The sequence below is a fragment of the Thermobia domestica genome, chromosome 2, assembly GCF_964235325.1.
Source record: "Thermobia domestica chromosome 2, izTheDome1.hap1.1, whole genome shotgun sequence".
Lineage (NCBI taxonomy): Eukaryota > Metazoa > Arthropoda > Insecta > Zygentoma > Lepismatidae > Thermobia > Thermobia domestica.
Genome location: NC_137455.1, coordinates 141,481,316 through 141,504,895, shown reverse-complemented (window position 1 = coordinate 141,504,895; position 23,580 = coordinate 141,481,316). Strand labels below are relative to the sequence as shown.

General features: G+C 36.6%; 1 protein-coding gene across 2 annotated transcripts in view; it reads left to right on the top strand.

The window, feature by feature from the left end:
• Positions 1-4,962: 4,962 nt before the first annotated feature.
• Positions 4,963-23,580, top strand: part of LOC145675772 (integrin alpha-9-like) — a 90,742-nt gene continuing 72,124 nt past the window's right edge. Inside the window, exon 1 of one of the 2 annotated variants that reach the window (XM_081746455.1) lies at positions 4,963-5,379. In XM_081746455.1, coding sequence (XP_081602581.1) covers positions 5,216-5,379 — 164 coding nt within the window. In that variant the 5' untranslated portion in view covers positions 4,963-5,215. The remainder of the gene's footprint in view (positions 5,380-23,580) is intronic. The other variant, XM_081746463.1, reaches the window with a different exon arrangement.

Below are 23,580 nucleotides of genomic sequence, written 5' to 3'. Positions count from 1 at the left end.
TACTTGAATTAGAAGTAGAAGCCTCAAATCTAGAAAGCTAGAAGTACAGCTAAGAGACCCCATGTCGTAAATGTCGCCAGCACCTAATAGCCCACTTGTCGGTAAAGGTCGATCGTCGATATTGCGACGCGTTGAAGGATTGCCACTAGTGTGCCACTAGTGGCTGGGTTTCATCGAGTCTAAACATATATTTAGGGTTGGGGTGTTGAAGTTACCACCGAATGGAAGCGAGGACTTCATTTTGATCCGCGCTTCTTCGATTCGTCGCGGAGAATCGCGAAGGGACCAACACGAACTATCGCCAATCATATGTGCATTCGGTTATTATTATATATTATTTTTTCCTGATATATTGTCCATAAAATGAGCTCCAGAGGTCAAAAGTAACCCTTCTTCTACATCATGAAGTGAAAAATCTTGAAATGAGTGCGTATAATTGTATGAATTTAGATGGCAACTGTCGCCAATCATTAGAAAATGAATATGGGAGAACTATGAAATAAAGTAAATAGACGCGTGTCATTTTGTTATAATCGTAGCGAAGTCGGAAGAACACGCGGCTAGTAATCATAAGGTTGGTGGTTCGCTCCCACCTCGGAGTACTTTTTTTCTTACTTTTTAAAAAGTGTTTTCTAGACTCGCCTTGTAAACAAATCACGTATTTTGGGGGGAGTAATTTTGTGGTTCATTAGCGTTCCGTCGCGTCCCTGCCGCTGGTGGTATGATTTTCAAAACGGAAGTGAGGCCACTGCGGATTGTCGCTGCGAGGTCGCCAATTTTCGCGGGGGAGATGTCACTAGTTGCCCATCGATGGTCCACCGACGCTTACGGCATGGGGGTGCCAAGGTGCTGAAAACTTTACTCTACTAAAAGCCATCTACTCATTCGTAGTTCTTCATGACCTGTAACGGCAGAGTTTGTTTACTGTTTTAGTCTCACTTAAGTATAAAAGATCACTTCCTGAACAGACTTTGGTTGTTTGATTAAAGCTTAGCGTCTCTTTCAGTAGCGAGGTTATATGAGGCGTGATCCAAACCATATAAGCTCCCACTGGGAATCGAACTGAGTTTGAAACAACAATTTCAACTGGCATACTATCTTTGTTGATTAATTTGGATTGGTTAGCTGGTTGTCTTAAGATTTAGCGTCCCTTTCAGCGGTAAGGATATATGAGACGTGGACCTACAGCTTAACGTCGAATCCCAACCACATTAGCTCCCGCCGGAAATTGAACCCGTATTACCTGCGCCGAAGACGCGTACGCTAACATATACTAGCTCAGAGGTTGATTTGGAATTTAGCGTTCCTTTCAGTACTAAGGCTATATATGAGACGTAGACCGATCTGAACCACACGAGTTCTCACCGAAATCGCTTGTGCTAACCATATAATCACGCGAGAACTTCATACAGTCTTGGACAAGTAGATCAGAAATTAGTTATTCAAAACTACTATTAACGATAATCCAGAAAAAAGTAGAAGTTCTGCCTAACTAAAAAAGAAAAAAATCGATTTCCTATGCAAACTTGGGAATTTCGTAAGCTCTCCAGCAATTATCTATCCAATACTTCAGTACGACCTTGGAAGATAGCATGGCTATACACGAACTCATATATATTACAATGAAAACAGCAATGTATAGAATGTTTGAGTAAGATATTCGAACCAAACACGACCACAAACATAAGTTATCATCACTTGCAAAAACACGGCAGATTAGGTTTGTTTCTACCCCATGAGTAAGAAGAAGTCTTCGGCCTGTTAATCATAGAGGGGAGGAAGGTCTTTTTGCCGAAATCACAATCATGTCCAACAGTAGAGCAACACCGGCAATTATGAGCAGTTTAAAAGACTTTTCTTGTTTTGTCTCCTTTCCTTCCATTTATGGTAAAGGCGTGAATCATTCATACCAGGAAAGCAAAGAGCATAGAGATAATAAAACAAAATTAGTGCATTTCTTAATTCAGCTACGGATGACAAAGTGACGTAGAAAACTAAAATGACGCATCACGTCACACATACCCCCCCCCCTTCCCTTGTCTTTCTTTTTGTGTTATTACAAAACATGTCAATCATCTGGTGACTCGTATCATTTAGTGAGAGACGGAAAAGCAAATAACAAGATAAACTACTTGAGTCAATGAAACTCGATGATGAGTCAATAGAGCACCAAATGATTTTAAACTGTGAGAAAACGCTCAATTTATAAATCAAATGTTTAGCATTTAACAAGTTAGAAGCAGATTAATTGTTTTACTTGCAACAACAACAACAACAAAAATTGGTTTGTGAGTGCAAATAAAAATTGAGCTGTTACTAACTTTGTAACCAAATTCGATTACCTACTTAGTATTTCCAATTCTATTAGCTTTTATTAGTTTAGTTAAAAAGAAAAAAAGAAAAAAAGATCGACATTTATGGCTCTGGGTCATTTGCAATACTTCTCAAAATAACTCATTCGTCAAACGAAGAGGACATTTGTGGTCGTTCAGTTAAAGGAGAAGTGCACTGTCTTAACGAGTACACAAACTCCAGGCCTTATCAAGTATTTAAAAAAAAAGTCAAAATTAGTCTCCAATGAATTTGTGAACTACTACCAGTGAATTACTACTACTATTTACAGTTTAGTGTGTCATTCAGCATCTAGGATCTACAGCTTAACGTGAGATCTGAACCACACGAGCTCCTACCGGGAATCGAACCCTAAGTCTCCCGCGAAGAAGGCATGTGCGCTAACTATGTAGTCATAAAAGTTCAATAATAATAATAATAATAATAATAATAATAATAATAATAATAATAATAATAATAATAATAATAATAATAATAATAATAATATCCCTAAATACTACTGGTTAGGGGCGTCATTTAGGGGGGCTGGAGGGGCAATTGACCCTCCCCCAAGAGTTTGAGGAATACATATACTTTAAACGATTGTCTACTAATATACCAGTACAAAACGTGAAAGTCTTACGTTGGTGGTGCTCTTGCCTTCCTCAAGCGAAGTCTGAAATGACGCTAGGACAAATTACTGAATTAAGTAATAAATGTCTTCTGTTAAACACATGCTTGTAGGCAATAGAAAGATATTGGGAACACATAAAAAAATATTTATGCCCACGCCTATGCCATTTAGGCTAAAGGATATGAACGATTAATCAAACGTTATGAGGTTGTTGGTGGAATGTTGGAGAGCGCTGGAGCCCCGAGAACACAAGGTTGTCTACCACAAACTCACATGGCCTGGGATCAAAATAGGGTCAAATGTACCAGAAGTGAGCACTTTACCACTTATTTCTCTTAATTAATCTCAATTGAAAATTCTACATGATCCAATCCGTCAGGAGCAAACGCCTTTGCTTTTCAGAGGGATTCGAACATCGATGGTTCTCGCCTAAACTGCTCGACTCACACCAGCATTGATTTGAGTTGAGTTGATTTTAGTTTAGCGTCCCTTTCAGCAGCGAGGCTATATGAGACGTGGGCCTACTGATTAACGTGGAATCCGAACCACATGAGCCCCCGCCGGGAATCGAACCCGGGTCTCCCACACCAAAGGCGGGTACGCTAACCGCTTAGCCACGAGGGAGCTCCAGCATTGATTTGAGCCATAGTGGCCCCCTTGGAGTAGGGGTGTCATAAAGTGTTTAGAGGAGAGATATGAGACGGTAATCTCATTTTGTTTATGAGCCTCACGGGAAATAAATTTGATATTTAATAGTCCACATTTACTTTTGCCTTCCAAGTACGCCGTAATAGTGGAAAGGTATTACTCATCCCAAAACAGTGAAGAATATTCACTCATCCTGAATCTTGATTCCGGTACCAATGATTAGAGATCAAAATCTTTCTCAACTATGTATTGGATATATTTACATAAATGTGCTATATATAACATAAATGTACTATATATAACATATACACAGTATAATCCAGAAAGGAATACCCCTACTTCACTATTGGTCAAGTTCAGGGGCAGATCCAAGACGGACTGCAGGTGTTAAGCGGACAGTACATTTAAAGATTCTTATTTTTCTCTCTCACCGGCATTTACAGCCTATGCAGATGGGGAGGGGGGGAAAAGGTTCCTTCGTTTCCCCCTCTGGATCTACCTATGGCTGAATCAAGCCTTGAACTCAAGAATCGCAGCTTTGAATGAAGGACCGATCCAGGCCGGGGCAGTATTTCTTTCAGAAAAATGTTCCGGGGGAGGGGACACATTATTTTCACATGGTACTATTCTATTTATTATAGGCCTATTATAGACGAGACGAGACGAGAAATTTTTGTTTTCACTTAAGTTGATTTTAACGTCCCGTTCAGCAGCGAGGCTATATAAGACGTGGACCTACTGATTAACGTGGAATCCGAACCACATGAGCTCCCGCCGGGAATCGAAGCCGGGTCTCCCACGCCAAAGGCGCGTACGCTAACCGGAATTTGTGGTTTCGTCGACAACGCTAACGTTTACAAGAAAACAAAAAAGGAAGACTGTTAAATATTCCAACGTTGTAATTTTAAAAATTAATCAAGACACATCGAGTATGTTGAACGTAAAGTGCTTATTTGCTAATGTTATGAAAATTAGAATAGTTCGCTTAAGGTGTTCGTGAAATGCGGTTCATTTACAATTGTTTGCTAATTACAGGTGACGCAGAAAAAAAAAAAACATTGCGTAAGATAGGATAATTTGTTTCCTATTAACCTTACGGCTCAAAGCAGGTATTTGTTAACATGCAAACCATAACGTAAAGACTGCAAATTTATTTTGTTTCCCCACAAACTTCCTGATACTTCCGATAAAATTTCAAAGTTATCCTAATAATCTATGGTTGTGGTCACACACATTAATCCCAGAGCTATTTTCTGCCCTCTTTTTTTTTCTTTCTTTTTTCTTTTCTTTTTTTTTCGTAGATAACTATTCCTTGGAATTAGATTGGTTGTAGTCATACCGTCTCGGAAACGTCTCACACTTTCTTCCCATCCCATCGCACATGCATTTGCCTTTGGTGTTTCTCGTATCGCAATCGACGACGTCATTTCCTTCGATGCTCTTAGGACAGGAAACTTGTGATCGGCGGTTTACTCTGAAATCATAGTATGAGCAGTTGACAGGCTTGTTGTTAAGTTCCTGTCACGGTTAGCAGAGTGGGAGTGTGAAAGGGTTGTTGTTTCGTGCTGTGCCTGTGGAGAATAATAAGGCGTTTTGATTACTATGTTATCATTGTGTGTTGTTAGTATTGTGGTGTACGCGAGTGCTCCTATCGGTGCTTTTAATCTAGATACCAAACATGCTAAAGTGTTCCAGGACCCCAAACAACAAGTTGACAGCTACTTTGGATATACTGTTGCATTTCAGAGGTCGAAAGATAATTTATGGTAAGTATATGAAAACAAAATCGGAACTTTTTTGTGTAACTAGCATTAGAGTTTTATTTATTATTTGACAGCTTTCTTTAGAAATCTAATCATTCTGCAGACGTAATTGAACAGTATTGACATTCTTGTTGACTAAACAGAGTGCCCTGGGTTCGAATCTAGCGGTTGGTTATGACTGGAAATATTTCCATGTTTTTAATCCCCAGTCACACAGGGTAAATAGCACCTGGATATTATAAGTAATGGGCTTTAGCAGGTTAATCCCCCCCCCAAAAAAAAAATCCAGCCCAAATTTCTTTGCTAGTACTCTTTAGTATGAAATGAGTTCTTTTACCGGTAGTGTTTGCGCAACTTGTTAATAAACAAATCCAATTTTTAAAAAACTGTATTTGTTGTTTTCATATTCGTTGTGTTCGCTGTTATATTGAACACTTTTTTCTTCAGTACCAAGTTCGAATATCAACTGATGAGTGACGGGTAGATCGGTTTGTTTGTTTGTTTATGTTTACCATCCCATTTCATCTGTATAAGATGTGCAAGGTGGAATTCGAACCACCGCAATAAGTTTAAATTATAAGGTTTTCCCACCACAAATGGAATCCGGGACTCCGTTCAACAAAAGAGAGAGCACTAGCCACTAGACCAGCGGACAGAAAAGGGATAACTCGCAAGCCTTTCGTCCGTGTATTTTTGCTACAAGTACTCCGATCTGTTTCTTCTTGGGGTCATGGGGAATCATGCTGGAGTGTTCGCTTGGTGTAAAGGGTCCCTGATTTGATCCCAAACAATTTGACTATATATTGATAACATTGCGTTCATGGGTTTCCATTCAGAGTTCCCATTTTTTCATTCCATCTTTCGCTTGATTGTCACCTTACAGTGCAAACTAGTGCGTCATGGAACAGATAAACTAAACATTTTATTTCATTTGTTAAATATCTTGTCTCCAAAGGTATGTTATTTTCGTCCTGGTCTACGATGTATCTAAATGTAGTGAGTGAATATATACCTTCTGTATGCTTGCCTGGAAGCAATTCTTGGTGAGACATAGTATACATGGTTTGCTTGAATGATTTTGAAGTTTAACGCCCCTTTTCAGCATCGAGGCTATGTGAGACGTGCACCTACAGCTTTAGATGGGATCTGAAACGGAAATCGAATTCAGGTCTCAATATACGGTGGTTTGAATCTCACATTAAACTTTCGTCTCGTAGATTCGTTGAAGAAGAGCGTGTAACTCCAATTAGACAAACCAATTGAATCATCTTCAAAAAAATTTGTTTGAAGCTTTTCGGTCACTTTTAGTTTGTTTTCTTTTGGGCGGTGGAGGAAAAGAAAAATGAGAGATTTCTCGGGGGGGGGGGGGGAGACAGACACACAGAGAGAGATATTCCCAAGACCTTGTATGTAACTGTTCTCTCTGTACAGAATGAACAAAAGTGACTCTGCAAAACTTGAAATAAATAATTGTGTGTCTGAGAGAGATGATTTCTTTAGTCTTAGCGCATCGTCTATACATGTATTTTATTTTTTCTTTGAGCCTCATCTCTGGTGTGATGGGTTCCTGGTTAGATTATACCAAACAATAAGTTTGTAATAAGGCAAACAATAAGTTGGCGTTTCCTTCCACATTATCATTTCTCAAATTTTCATAATCATTCACTTTCACTAATCATACATCTCTTTTAACCTACAAGGAATAACCGTGGAATGTAAACTAGAAATTATACATTTCTTTCCTTTTTTCCCCTTATAGGAACATTTTTTTTTTTTTTTAAGCAATAACGGTTGCTTTGGAAACTCAAAACAAAGAACGCTAAATTGAATTAAGATCAAGTTATTCCTTGACACATGGACTCTGGAAAAAATACTTTGTGGCTAAAGAAGTTGATAACTTTAAATGTATAGTTCATTCTCCGTGGTACGCTCGACAAATAAGCGGCTCGGGGGAACACAATGATAAGGTCCATTTCCGATTAAATTAAGTTATTACGTGGGATGTGCTGGGATCATGGATGCCCGCAGGGGGAGGAAGAAAGGGGCCCGGATTCCCAGCTCACGAAAATATATATGTAATATATTAAATACCAAAAATAACAGACGTAATGTAGCAACCATGGAGATGGTCCCCTAGAAAATTTTCTTCGGACGTCACTGATTGGGATCGAACCACAGAACAGTATGTAGGTAGTTCGGAAATGTACTTGCAGATGACAGGGTAAGCTTCTTTTGTGTGTGTCATTGCATGCTAATATTGAACGATCTTTTCCAACTTACTCAAAAGTTAGAAAATGTGACATATCATTGTGTTCCCCCAAGCCGCTAAAATATAAATAACTTAAAAGACAAATTCTGACCAAAGCATATATTAACTAATAAATAATAGCGTTACAGTTTCGGCAAATTAACTTTGCCTTCATCAGGTGTCTGATGAAGGCAAAGTTAATTTGCCGAAACGGTAACGGTATTATTTATTAGTTAATATATGCTTTGGTCAGTATTCGTCTTTTAATTTATACAAGAAGTTCCAAAGCTTGAATGAGTGGTATTCAGATAAATAAATTTTTTTCGTTGCCATAACTAGTTTGTAGTCCATTCCCCACTTGTAGGAAAGAGCCAACATTCATTAGTGCAATAATCAATACCTGTTGTCAGGTTAGATTGTGAACAGTAGAAGGCATTGCAACTTTCATACATTAAAGAAATTGTATTTTCCCATTTCTTCTTTAGTTTAAAAAAAAAAATGTTGTAACGATTCTTCCGTGCGAGGAAAATAATAGTAATGTGGACTTCAGTCAACGTGAAGTCCAGACCCCCATTCAGAGAGAAGTTGAATGACTTCCACTGTTAAGATTTCTTGCGACTAGTAATACGACCAAACTCCTTGGGGTTCGAACTCACGAAGAGCGTTTTTCCCGGCTTTTAGTTTGATAATGTGTAGTTTGACCTCCCTTTGTATTATTTCTTGTTGAATAGATCGAAGTAACTTCCTGACTTGCCTCGAGCCCTTGGATCAGGCCCGTATTTAGGTAAGTGCTATTCTGTGATCGAGCACAGGGCGGCAGAATTTAGGGGGCGGCAAAATTTTGGATTTTTTTAAAGATTCACAATAAAGTAATATTTAAAACTAGCAACCCGCAGAGTCCCGCGCAAGCACAAGAAAATATGTTAATGTGTTTAATTCGCTCTAATTGCAGCAGTTACTAATTCGCCAGCTTATCTGATATTTTTTTTTTAAAGTCATCCTCTCCCACCCCTACCCCAAGACGAACTTGAACATAATGAAAACTGATACCGTTAAACTCAGCTACCTCGAAAAGCATGAATTTAACACTAATATATGTCGTTTTCGACTACTTTTTAAATCTCGCTCCCTCTCTGGAGAGTGAACTATGATCTTCAAGATGAATTAGATTAAAACTGTTACTGTTTATCTTAGCGATACCAAAAACTATGAATTCAGCTCTAATATTGGTCGTTTCCGGAGTGGGGGCGCGCAAATAATTTAGAGCACAGGGGCGTAGACTATATAAATACGGGCCTGCCTTGGACTACATTGAAAATTCTGTTTCCACCAGGAATCAAAGTTGGTAATCATTCGATTTCATGATAGCACTTAAGGTTTCTGTAAGATTCAGTGAAAATACCGAAAGTATTATACCAAAGAACAGGACTTGTCTCAGCCATTCGAATCTACCATGACTTCCAAGTAGCAAATGGTTACCTCATTTACCTTAGGTGAGGCAAATCGCGAGTTTATTTCCGGTAGGGAGTGAATTTTTATCAAGATTTTTAGTCTATAACTGTCATTAGGTGATTAGTCACGTCATCCCTTTGCTCTAGGATCAGCGACAAGAGAAATAGTAAGAGCAAAGGGATTGAGAAGGCGAGGTAGGAAAAAGTTGTAGAGAAATGTTATCAGTGTACGACTAGTCATCAGTAGCGGCGCTAGGTTTGTAATATTAGGGGGACAAGAGGGAAGAGAAGAAAAATTTGGGGGAGGCGAGGCAAGCACAGTTGTTTTGCTTTGAATATTATTATTATCGGTTGTACATATTATAATTATTCACCGATTGTACATAGAAAATATGGGGGGGGCGAAAATGGGGCGATAAAAAATATTGGGGCGACGGTCGCCCCTTCTCGTCCCCCTGTAGCACCTCCACTGCTAGTCATGAATCCATAAGTAGTGTACCTGCAAAACAATCGATTCCACCAACGATATTCTTCTCTGCCTATCACCACTGCTTTTGATGACGTCAAGTAACTCGATTTGCTCTTTAGTCTGTTCATCTGGAGTAGTAAGGATGGAGGAAGGGAGGAGAGATGAAAATATACTGTCACAGCGAAACGAGTTCGAAGTGACCACACAGTGCTTATAGCAGGTGGAAGTTTGGAGGAAGTAAATTCCAGCTAATCAAATTATGCTCTCCAATATTCGCACTCATTTTTCGAAGATTTTAGGTCTGCTATATGGTTAAATTGTATTTTTTTTTTTTTACTATTTTTAAACTGTAGATTCTTGCTAATATATAAATGAAAGTTATCTTCTTCAGTATTATTTGTCTTATTCTCATTTCTAAAGTGACTACTTCTTGTATCAATAAGAACTTAACAAAAAAAAAAAAAAAAAAAAAAAAACTGACAAACCTTTATGGTTCTTACTGTTAATCGTGTCATCTTCTAAGTACTCAAGGCATGATAAGAACACTTATATACGTTGCTACTCACACTATACTCACTTCGAATGGATAGCCTTAGAAGTTAATGCTTTGCGACAAATACATTTGAAAGTCTTTAAGTATTTTCTTTTACGGCTGTTCGATCTATTACACCGTAATCTAATTTAATTTTTCAGTGAAATTATCATTTTTTTTTAAAGGGGAGGGTGCACAGAATTACTGTTCTAAAATCACCATAATTTGATTGGCTTTTCACATTTGTCATTATAATACTAATTTTACCATGGGAGTCTATATTCTTTCGACAGTCAGATCTCTTGCGAGTGCTGTTAGGTCAATGGAACTGTTAAATCACTTTGTCTCTTATGAATGAACATAAGACATACAAGGCATGTCTATTTTTCTTCAAATAAATAAAAAGTATAACAAAGTTAAAACTTTTTTTTTTTTGCCTTTTTTTGGTACAATCTAACAGTATTTATTAACATTAGTTGTTGCGTCTCTCTCTCTCTCTTTCTTTCTTTCTTTCTTTCTTTCTTTCTCTCTCCTCACCACCACAATTATTTTTTTCAGGCATTCTTCCCCAGGTGCAACCGCCTTCCTCCGGAGCTAAGATAAATTAACTTGATTAGCTGCTATCCTTGTGCGAAACACATCCTTTAGAAAACAATGTCCCAGTGTAGATTCCTTACATTTTGATTTTTGGTCCTCCGACCGGGAATTTAATCTGAAACCATACGCATAGAAAACACACACATTAGCCATTTGGTCATAAAGGGATGCATCGTAAGTCTTTCTTCCAAAGTGAGGGACACGGTGGCTCACTGGTAGATCGCTTATCTCTGATGCGTGGGATTCCTGGTTTGATTCTCGGCCAAGTAAATTTGAAATGGACAACATCGTGTCCGTGGATTTTCTCCGAGTACTCCCGTTTCCTCCTACATTGTCATTCCACTAATTCTTTCATCATCATTCATTTGCCTTAATTACCTCTCCCTTAGCCTAAAGGACATAATCTTGGGACGTTAAACTAAGTGGTTCGTTTTATTAAAAAAAAAAAAAATCAGCTCCAAAATAACAAGGAGATATAATAGCGTGGTGATAAACTGCTCATCTTTGATGAGAATTATTCTTGATTTAATCCCAATTCAAATGAGTATCTCCCATTCTCCTCCTACTTGTTCATTCAATTGACATTAACTAGCAAAAACAGTTATCTTTCTTTTCTTCTCCGTTTTTTTTTTTTTTTTTTTTTTTTTAAATAAAATGTATTACAACATTTCTCATGAGATATATCTCTTAAATGCTGTAAAGACACGTTTAGCCTGTCATAAGATCTTTTAAACAATTAAGTCCAGTCAAAATTTGACGAAGTTTAACGACATAGCCATTCATAAATGTTCAATACGTGGCAACTTGGCTCAAAGTCCTGCTCAATCGCAGTCGCTCTTGTCACTTCAGTCGAAATTCATTTATATTCAGTGTCTATGTAGTGAACAGAATTATTACAGTAACACAATGCCGGTGCGAAGGAACAAGGAATAAAATAGATTGTTTCTGCTATAACACACGCTACAGATTTTAACAGTTGTTTTGTTTTAAGTACCGTACAAGGAAATTCCATTTCGCAGAATGAAAATAGGAGATTTGACATACGCACTATAACTGAACGCATCTCGTCCTCAGGCGACAAGCAGTTAGTCACATAAAGGAATGTAATCTTCCTGTCTACTGACGACGATGACCTCAATAAATGCACACTTTCCTATCAGCCAAAAATAACTTAATTTTTTGGTCTAAGAAACCTGAAGCTTCAATGAGCTCCCTCTTGGCTAAGCAGTTAGCGTACGCACCACTAGCATAGGAGATCCGGGTTCGATTTCTGGTGGAAGCTCACGTGGTTCAGATCCTACGATCAGTGGCGTATTTATGATTTTGTATCCGGGAGGCTTCGCTAAGTCTAGCCCTGGAAATTGAAAATTCTGCAAGATATTTCACTTACTTTAATATAGTAAATAAAATTTCAAGCGGCTTAAGCCCGAAAGCCTCTCCTTAAATACGCTACTGCCTACGACAGATAGTTTTCAGTAGATATGAAAATCATAATGTTTTGTTTAGAGCAATTCAATACCTCGAACAATTTTGGAGTTCTGATAAATACTGGGAAATTTAGCAACTGCTTAAAATAATGTAATTCCAATAACTTGTAGTAATTCCACTTACCAAAAGGATAGAAGCAAGGTAAATAAATATTTTTTTTTAATAAGTTCCCGCTAATACGCCGTTTTAAGGAACGTATCAAATTTAACATTTTTCAAATATCTCCGGAATGCTTTGAGATATCAAATTTCTATAAACACCATTATTTATATTTATGTTTATTGAAAAGTATGTACGAGAATTAGATGTGATACTTATATTACCACTTTTTCAAAATAAAGTTCTTTGAAAAAAGTCAAATTTTCAATTCTTTGTAACTTCTTATGTATTTGTTCGAAATACTTCATGTTATGACCATAGTATTAGACTCTAAAGTACTTTAAATCGTACATTATCTTGTCCGTGACACTTGCATTATTACTGTTGCAAAACCATCCAAAATTTGGTTGTTTTTGTACTGTTTGTGGTACAGTATTATAACATCCTTAATTAGCAACACGGCAGAGTAAGTGTGGTATTGTAAGTTTTTGTTTTACATTTACCTTTGAAATTTGTGATAACCTGTTCCAATGTTATGTGAAAAAATACAGATTTATGTTGAGTTGGCAACAGTGTTAATCTGGTTGTATTGCAGAGTGTCAAGTAATGTCGGTCTCTTGATATTTGCATGGTGGCACATTTTTAGCGTTTTGTATCTTTTACTTTCAAAGTTACAAGGACGTATCAACATAAATGGTGCATTATATATATATATATATATATATATATATATATATATATATATATATATATATATATATATATATATAACTTAAAATTGGGGGAGGATCCAGCCTGAAGTCCCAAACGACACCATTGTTGTAGATCCCTTTCACCTTACATTTTTGATTATTTTTTGAACCTGTATTTATGTAAACAGACAACTGATAATGGGATTCTATGCCCCACCGAAAACGTTTCAGGTATTTTACAGTTTATTTGTATTCGCAGCTAACATTGTATACCTCGGTGGCATTAGTCTTTGGAAATGCATTTGCTCCAATACCCTTGAGACTAGTTATAGCCCAAATAGGACAATTGAGTTTGCAATTCTTAGAATGAGAAAGGGACAATTGGAAATGTTTGGTGCATCCAATCAAAACCATGACATGACATCTTTCAGTTTACATCCCACGGTTATGTTGGTTGTGGAATGAATAAAGTGGGAGGAAACAGGAGAACCCGAGAAAACCTACGCACACGGTATTTGTCCACCACAAAGTTCACTTGGCGCGAGCTGAAATCTCCAGTCAGAAGCTTATCATTTCACACAGAAATGAGAAAAATATGCTAACTCTGATTTAATTTGGTAAAATAAATTTAAGAATTTAATATAGTGTTGTTTTCGTTACATCTTAAATATTACATCACAGTACTAAGGAAAATGTATGAGATTTAGATTTTCCTATTAACTACAGTTCACACAATACGTTCATATCATGTCCACGCTACAAGACTGTCGAAAGACGTGGTTGTTTTTATGCACGATAAACGGACACGTATGGATATCCATTGAACATTATATCTTTAGATTTCCTAAATAGTTAGATAATCCGTTCAACTAATACTTGTGATTCCATGTCTTATTGAAGCGAGCAATCCTTCCTCTCACTAATTTCAACCTACAAACGGTAGGAATAAGTCTTTATCTACGACGAAACACACACAATGTTCTATAAAAAAATAAATGTTTTAATAAATATTCAAGAAACTAAGGTATATTATGTAAAATTGGGTAAAATGCACTCCCTCATTATTGGCCCATTTCAATTAAAAGCAAATGATAACTTGGAAATTCTATTAAAAAAAAAAGAAAAAGTATTCGACAAATGTGTATTTTTAAAATTTTATTTACGAAACATATCACAGAGCTTTTATTTAAATCATTGGAAGGGGACGGTTAAGTAAATCCTGATATTTGATTAATTCCAATTGCGGACGTGTGAATTATGTGAAAATCTCAATAAACACATACACCTCATATATACTGTTAAAATCGAATAATATATAGGAAAGTTATCACTGAATTTTTTTTTTTAAACTAGGGGGAGGGGAGTTCACTCTATAGTCCTCTATTTGTATTAAATCTAATTAGTGAGAGTGATTGTGAAGTCTCAAAAAGTAGACGTCATATTCCATGATTTTTTTTTTTTTTTTTTTTTTTACTAAAGATATGAATTATACTTTTAAAAAATCTGTTAAAGGGGTAGCAGTAATCAATACTACACTGGAGCTAAGTTCACCACTAATTTTTGACTGAATTTAATCCCAAATACTCGGGATTATGAAGAAAGAGTGAAATAAAATGTAAATTACATTGTATAAAAAGTGAATGAAGTTTAGAATTTATCGTGGAATGAATGAATTTACCGTGGAACTATAAAGTTAATCGGAGGAGGGGAGCTAGGAGGGGTAAATGCACTCCCTCATAAGGGAGAGGTAAATGTACTTTCTTTGCTGAGTTTAATTCCGTACAGAGGGGATGATTGGGAAGTCTGAAAGAAAATGTATGACATGTTACCCCAAAATCGAATACTTTTAGCGAAAGTTATCATGGGGTAAATAATATTAAATGAAGGGGTTGGGGTGAATTCACTCTTTCATTATTGACAGATTTTAATGCAAAGCTGTAAGGATATTCCCAATATCATGAAGAATAATATACGATTTGTCATAATCAAAATTTTTCTAAGTGACTTATATAGGAAAATTGTCTTGGGTGTATTTGTATAAATTTGCAACATGAAATGGATTTTGCTCCATTTTATCCCCGTTGTACTTGATGGATTGCAAGCTTAAACAATAGGGTTATTGTTACAAGTGAAAGGAAAGCATATATGAAGTTACATAAAAATCAGATAAGTTTAAGGGGAGTTGGACACACACACAAATGCCAATAGAGTCGGATAGTAGAAGCTTCGCTGACGCTTGCTTCAACAACTACTCGTGTTTAAAATACCGTATTAAGTAATAAAGTAGTATTTCATCATTGTATAGGAGAGAGAGAGACATATATAGGCTAATTATTGGTTGTAAATTGAAAAGGAAAACAAATTTACCTAATTAGGATTTATAAATAAACAGGATATTTATGCGATAGAATCTGTCACAAGCATATGAGTAGCTCGGCAAAATGAAGATTAAAATAGCGTGATATCACATCCTGCTTGTTGCCACGCTGATAAAATATTTATTCATATACCACATGCCCTAAGAAGATTAATTATAAAGCGAAAATGGCGCATGTTACACTCCGAACTATAAGCATTGGGGCCAGCACCAGTGAGGAAGAAAACATATAGAACAATAAATAAATAAATAAATAAATAAATAAATAAAATTAAATAAAAATCTCTTTCACGTATGAGACTGCGTGAAATTTCCAAACTATGACCCGCGATCCAATATCAAAACCAGAAATGAAAGGTCTACTTTTTCCGACCTTCTACGTAAATCGCTGCACTGATTTTGATGATTTTTAGTAGATGGTAAACCCTGGCCTAACTTAAATTTTTGGCACACTTTCGGCAAAGAAATAAAAGAAATGAAGGTGTGACATATTAATCGAAAACGACCGATATTAGTGTCCAATACATAGTTTTCGGGGATGCCAAGATAAATAGTGACACCTCCGATGCCATTTAAGTCTAAATTAAAGCCTGTGACAAACATCTTGGCATTTCAGCTAAACGAATAAAACGCAAGCTCTGACGCGACGTTGCCGAGTGCTAAGGGGTGTAGCTATGGCTAAGCAGACGAACTACAGCGCGATCAGGTGACAGAGGATAGAGTGGGTGTGTACAAAATAAACGTGGCAATGCCGTGGCCTCTCATTTGCTAGCAGCATTTAAAGGGAACTTGGAGCGCCGCCTTCAAATGCCAATATGCTTGTCACGCCGAATCCCTCATGCGTATCCTAAGGACAGAAGTGTAACTACTCCCTGTTCAGCGTAAGCTCTAAACTTCGATAAACAAAATATTTGTATCCTTCCGCTTGTCACAATTACGATTGGCTAGTAATGTATCAGTCCCTCTCCCCACGGGGAGGAGCAAATTGTACACGTGCATTTTGACAATACTGTCTCGTGTTGTCCAGATACTTAAAACAGCAGCAGAAAAGAAATAAAAAAAACCCGAAAGATTAAAAAAGAAATATTTGAATTTCGCTGGTAAACAATTGTTGCTTAGTGAGTAAAGGTTTAAACCTTGTTGATGTTTCACCATAACAGTCGCTGAGCCGGGATTCATGTCAGCCATCTTTCAGACTTAAAAGCAGAACACACCTTCAAAGTTGAATTGGCGCCATAATTACTGCGCATACTCAGTGTTTATTTCTGTTGTTTCATTAACCACACTCGATTGCAGTATTATTAGATAATCCGTATTATATTTTTGTCATTTATAATAATATAGCAGTTTTATATGGAATTTCATAGTGAAAGTAATAATCAAATCATATGAACTATTTTGCGGAGGAGTACAAACGTCGGTAGGCCAACAGCAAATCAACGAGATTTGGTTTCACGTAGCTTTGTTTATCGCAGTTTAGAGCTTAGGCCGAACAGGGAATAAAGTCTTTCCAGCCTTAGAACAAAGTAGACGTAAACAAAGCGAAATGTATTACTCCGCGGCTCTTACGTGCTTCGGCAGCGAGAGACGTGAACATCAAGATCGTCTGCTAGCTTTCTGTCGTCGCATAATTTCCCAAGTGTAAGGCTACAGGTGGCTGGTAAAAAAATTAACGCACTGACACTGACTACTGTTATTTTGGAAATATGCATTTTCTTAAATCGTTATATAAACAGATTGTCTGTATTCCTATTGTCTTCTTTTGTGTTTTATAATACGAGACGAAGATGGATTATTATCACTTATCGTCATCATGAAACTCTGCATTCTATAATTTCAAATGAGAGGAGTCGGAGCGCGAACACATACGCATGTGCAGTAAATACTTTATGTCCAAGTACAGGTATGGTTGAAATAGTTACATCTGTTGTTAAATATTATATATATCTTGCGTTTCTTATCACAAAATGCAGGATAAATTCAGATATCTTTATTTGAAATTATTATTTTACTAGGGATTACATTGCGGTAGGATACTAGTGCATGAGATCGACAACCAATCACTGGTCATCGACCGACTAGTAGTCAGGTGGGTTTGTTTACATCTACTTTTTTCTAAGGCTGGAAAGAAAATAGAGGCTTGCAAGCCCCTGGTAAACTTTTATGATGTCCGTCTCCCTCTTCTGGTTTCTGTAACTGACAGTTGACATGCTATCAAAATTTTCAATAACTGAACAAATTTGTATATCCCGCACATTAGAAATGCGGAGATCTAAACATAATCTATGTGGATATATATATATATATATATATATATATATATATATATATATATATATATATATATATATATATATATATATATATATATATTAATGTTTTCCATTTTTCTAATATTTATCATACCTTAAAAATCCCATACTTCATTTCTTGCTTTTATTTCGAAGGCATCCTTATGTTGTTCGCCGTTCCTGACTACTGATAATCATAGTATTCGGCACTCAGGCAATACTTTGGATATGTATTGCTCGGTTTGTAAATGAAAATGAAATAAAATCATTTAGTTTAAAGTCACGCGTTTATGCCCTTTAATCTTAGGGAGACGAATGTTGCTCTGTTCGTCTCACTTGCGTTATTACTGTTGTAGAGTTAAGATTTATTGGAATTTTGATTGGTAATACTGTAGAGGGCTCTAAGCTCTGGAGGTTAGTGATATTGTATATAGAATCCTTAGTTTGTAACACTGACTAAAGAAATGTAAGTTTTCGTTTAATATGCAGATTTGAAATATAATACTTTAACGTAGCGCAATTAAAAACAATAAAACTATGTTTGGTTTGCAACATTCTTAATCTGGTAGTATTGCAGACTGTGTTAGTATATTAATAACTGGTCCACCCTGTATAATCAACGTTGCTCCCCTGAAGTTCATTCTGCTGAACACATAATTAATCCTACCACTACTGTTAATTAGAGATAATGTTCATTGAAGTTTTTCTATTGTTGTTGTTGTTGTTGTTGTGCACTATCACAATACCTTATCTATTCATTCTTTGTTATCGAGAAAGTGTAAGTGTACTTCCTCCCATCTACGCGTATTAATAGTAATGATGTGGCAAGTATCCTAGACTAACTTCTAAAATTAATCCAGTTATCAAGATGAAGAGCTCTCTGCACAACTACTGTTGGTTGAGCATATCATGTATATCCGGGAAATAGTAAACGGAACTCCATCATATATGAGATAGTCTAAAAAGTGCATGCGCGTCCCGAGTTCGATCCCTAATTGGAACTCCAGCAGACCGGTAGCAAGCCCAAAAATTTAGGGGAGGCGGTAGAATTTAGGGGAGCCCGACCCAACCATCTTATAGTTCATTTGCAAGCCTACCGTGAAAAATTTAGAAGGTCCAGTAAAAATTTAGGGGGGGGGGGCGGCCCCCATAGACCCACTGGATACGGATCTGAACTCCAGTGGTTAGAATTCATATAAAGCTGTAGGTTCAGGTTTGAAGGAAGTTACAAATTCACGCAAATTTCGAAATAAATTAATGATCAAGTAACCCTTAGTTCACTGTAACCCTAAAAATTTAGATTTATTGCTGTTCCTATATTTCTTATAACTTTCCATCATCGGATTAAGTTTATCTCCTTCAGCCACCATATATTAACTTCCAAACTATTCTATGCATAAGTTGATGTTGATTTTGAGTTAAACGTCCCTTTCAGCAGCGAAGCTATATGAGACGTGGACCTACTGTTTAACGTAGAATCCGAACTTCATTAACTGCGCTATGCATAAGTATAGGAAATCTTTATAGAACGGCTTTGTCCGTCTGTCAACAGGTATCACAGCATAAACTGTAAGACATGTTATTTTTTGGAATCTACTCAGCATCCCAAGAATACATTTCATTTACTTCTTCAATCCACTATTCAAACCGGAAGTGGTAGAAATTAACCAATTTCGGTCTCAACGTTGATCGCAATAGAACAATCAAATGGTACGGGTCACCGCAGTAAACTTTCTCACTCGCACTTCTTAAATTGAATGATATTATGCTATTTTTACGAAACCGGTTTATGCGAAATATGAACAAAATTACAATGGGCACTTTCACAAAATTCTAGGTAGGAAAATACGCGTACTTCGAAGAGCAAGCTACCTTTTGTGGATTTTTTTTTTTTTCATGAGACTTTCTTCATGTCATATTGTAGAGTGGTTAGAGAATTGCTTATTTATAAAGTACGAACAAAATTACCCGTGTCATTTTTGAGAAAATTGTCCAGGAAAAAAAAAAAAAAAAAAAAAAACACCGTAAGAGTAAACTACCTCTTGTGAAAAAGTTTTAATGCAAAATAATTTATATCATATTGTAAATTCTTCTTAATGGAACATTTATTTATAGATAAAATTCCCTGGGTCGTTTCTAGAATATCATCCAGGAAAAAATCTTACCCTCAAGAGTAAACTACCCCTCGTGAATTTTTTGTTGAAAAAATTTATACCGTATTGTAGACTTTTTAATGGAACATTTATTTATGAAATATGAATCAAATTTTCTGAGTAGTTTTTCAACAAAATCCTCTGGGGAAAATCTCACCCCGTCTTGATTTTCCCCAGAGAAACAATTTACACAGTAAGAGTTGTAAATGAAATATTGATTCATGAGAAATAAATAAAATTGTGGGAGCTGTTTCCGAGAAAATAGCATTCCTTTTATTTTTGTCCTTCAGTAAACTCATCTTATTTTGGGGAGTAAGAAGAAAGTTCGAGAAATCCTTTGAAGAATAGTATAAATACCTAAGTTTAAAATTTGGTCTCCATACGTTGAACGGTGTAACCTCTAGGCAGGGTAGACTCGGGCCACGGGCCGGACTCGAGCCAACAAAGTATATATCACTTCGGTCCCGGGCCGGGCTTGGGTCGTAAAGTTTTAAATATACAACCATATTTCTCGGGCCTAACTTTGTAAAAGTACTGTACAACGATATTTATTGGACGTTTCGACTGTTCTGTCTGGAGAACTTTTAAAGCACATCTGCAGAATTAAACTTTTAGTTACTGTAAATAAAAACACAATTTTACGTAAATTACAAAGTTCTTGTAATTCGGTCTTATTTGATTATCACACGAGCTCGGGCCTAAATGTTAAAACATATTTCGGACTCGGGTCCGGGCTAAATATTCAGGCCCGTGTAGACCTCTAAGCCAGGGCCGGATTAAGAGGGGTTTTGAGGAACTATAGCCCTGGGCCTCCAGGTGAACAGGGGTCTCCACTCTGATCAAAATCTCAATTGGTTATCTGAAAAGAATCGTGAAGATACAATCATCATCATCATACAATAAAAGATGACTAAAAATATGAAACAAATTCCTTAGGATGTCATCTTCACGTGCGTGTCACTACTAAAACCGGAAGTGGTAGAAATTTATTACTTCAGTATTGATCTCTATAGAGCAAGAACTGTACGCGCTGTTGAGTTTTTTTTTTTTTTTTATCGAATCGATTTCCGATTTTACCACTGATCTCCATTGAGAAGAAACTATAATAGATAGACAAGCATTATTTTTAAAACTATAAAATCAGTATGGTAAGAATAGGTTTTATCGCTGACTTTGTTTTTCTAATGCGGTTTCAATATTAATATCTTCCTCCATAGAGCAAAAGCAGTACGAGATAGCAAGTAATGGCTTCTTGATATGGATTCAGCGTTCGAGGGACAGATTCTATTTTTGATCTTATTCCTTTATTGCGACTAGAATTCATAAATGTGTTGCTTCCAGATTCAGCATTGAAATCGCATAGTTTGAAAGTCAACTGCAGTTTCACACCGTGAAACGAAACTCATTTGTATTTGGGTGGAGCACTATAGTTAAGTTGTTGCTCTTTCTTTATTATTTTCAAACAAGCTGATTTTTCATACGCCACGTAATTTTCCCTGAAAATCACGGACACATATATATATCGTGCGCTTTCAACCTCTGGTGCATGGGGTCTCGGGTTCAAACCCTGCTCCCGCTAAGTGAACTTTGTGCTGGACAAACACCGTGTGCGTGCGTTTCCTTGGGGTTCTTCAGTTTCCTCCCACTTTCCTCATTCCAACATATCATTCATTTCTCATCATCACCGTCTCCTTTAGCCTAACCGGCATAACCGTGGGACGTAACACTCAAACATTTCATTTCATTTTCATTTTATAAATGCGTGTGAAATATTATGTTGTACAGGCTTTCGGTTCCCGAGTTCGGGGCCGTCAAATTTTGAGTCATATTTTCGAAAATAAAAAGCCATACTTCGAACTCAACCAATCGGGATCAAGTGTAGCGTACTGGTAAACCACAACCTGTTGTATACATATGTAGACACACTTTCATTGTTCAGATATTTGTATTCCATAATAGCACAAACCCAAATCCAGTTCAACTAGGCCTACGTCCAGAATATTCTAATAACGAGAAACTAGGCCTAATTATATTTTCTCATATCCGCACCGATTCTTTTACATCAATGTCAACCAGATACTGTTCAAAATTCAATTTTACAATATTTAATTTTTAAAAAAAAAAAACTAATTAAAAAAATTCTTTTGAAAATTTAATTTTCTCTTGCCCATACATAAATAAATTACTTTTCATGCTTATTATTACTGTATTTATATAACAATTCATTTCCCTGTCCAATTGATTAATTCGTTATACTATTTTAATTATTACAGCTATCATCTTTATTAATTATATAGGAGACGGTGGCTCATTGGTAGAGTGCTTATGGTGCATGGGGTTCTTGGTTCGATCTCCGGCCAAATAAGTTTGTGGCGGAAAACATCGAGTCCGTGGGTTTTCTAGGAGTACTCCCGTCTCCTCCCACTTTTCATTCCACCAAGTCTTCCACCATCGTTCACTTGTTTTAATCATAATCTTCCTTAGCCTAAAGGGCTTAGTTGTGGAACGTTAAACTGAAAGACTTCATTTTTATTAATTGTAATGTAAGATAAAGTTGGACAGGCTTATTCATTTACATGTTTAGAATTATAATACTATGCACTAAGCAGCTGTTGTTGCACGGTCTTAACTTAGAACCTGGATAAATGAGAGGAATAAGCATTCCACTACCCATGTCTATCCTCTGCTGTTATGTAAGCCCGCAACACCAAAACGTAATGTTGGTTGCGTTAGAAAACAGCCAATAATGTTGTGACATTTTGACCTTCTCCGGAGCCGGAAATTAAAAAAAGAGCTTCTTAAAAAATTAAATCTAATTAAAATTTGTGTACAATATTTCTTCTGGGGTCGCGGCGGCTCAATGGTACAGTGTTTACCTCTGGTGCGTGGGGTTCCTGGTTCGATCGCAGCTCGCGCCAAGTAGACTTTATGGTGGACAAACACCGTGTGCGTAGATTTTCTCGGAGTTATCCCGCTTCCTCTCACTTTATTCAATTCACTGTTGCATTTATTTCTCATCATCGCCATCTCCTTTAGCTTAGCTAGCATAGGCGTGGAACATAAAACTTAAAGATTTCATTTTATTTTTCATTTCATATTTTATTATTAACAAAGATTATATATTATACTATTCCTTCAATCGAAGTTAGTGTCTAAGCTGTATGTTGATGTCATGCAAACTGCTGAACTTTTACTTTCTTTTTTCTTTCTTTTCTTTTCTTTTCTTTCTTTCTTTTTTCTTTCTTTTCTTTTTTTTTGCGAATTATTATCGTCGTCGTCATGGTTAAAATAGTGAACATCGCCCCTCCGTATCTTTTCCATATTTATCACATTATTGGGAAAACTGTGTAAAATAAGGTCAGTGCTTTCGGGATTCGTAAGCCGGAAACTAGGTAAATACCAATTTCGTAACCCAGTTGTGGGATTTTTGGAAAACTTTCTCCTATATGACTGGTTAAAATTAGCTAGATAAGTTATTTAAAAAAATAACACACAAGATTTACAGAACGTTCCTTCTTTTTCTCTGTCCTGCTTCTATTCTTGTAATTGCGGATTTCACTGTTATAACGGGCGATGTAAGAAAAATAACAATAAGCCAGTCATATTGATTATAATTTGTAAAGACATCATCCTCTTGGCTACATGGCTAGCGTAAGGTCCTTCTGCGTGGGAGACCTGGGTTCGCTTTCCACGCTAAGTTGTAGGTCCACAACTAATAATCACCTTAAAGCTTAAAGGAACGCAAATCCTCATTCCAACCACCATCCTTCTATACATCTTATTGGACATTTAAAGACATACATGATA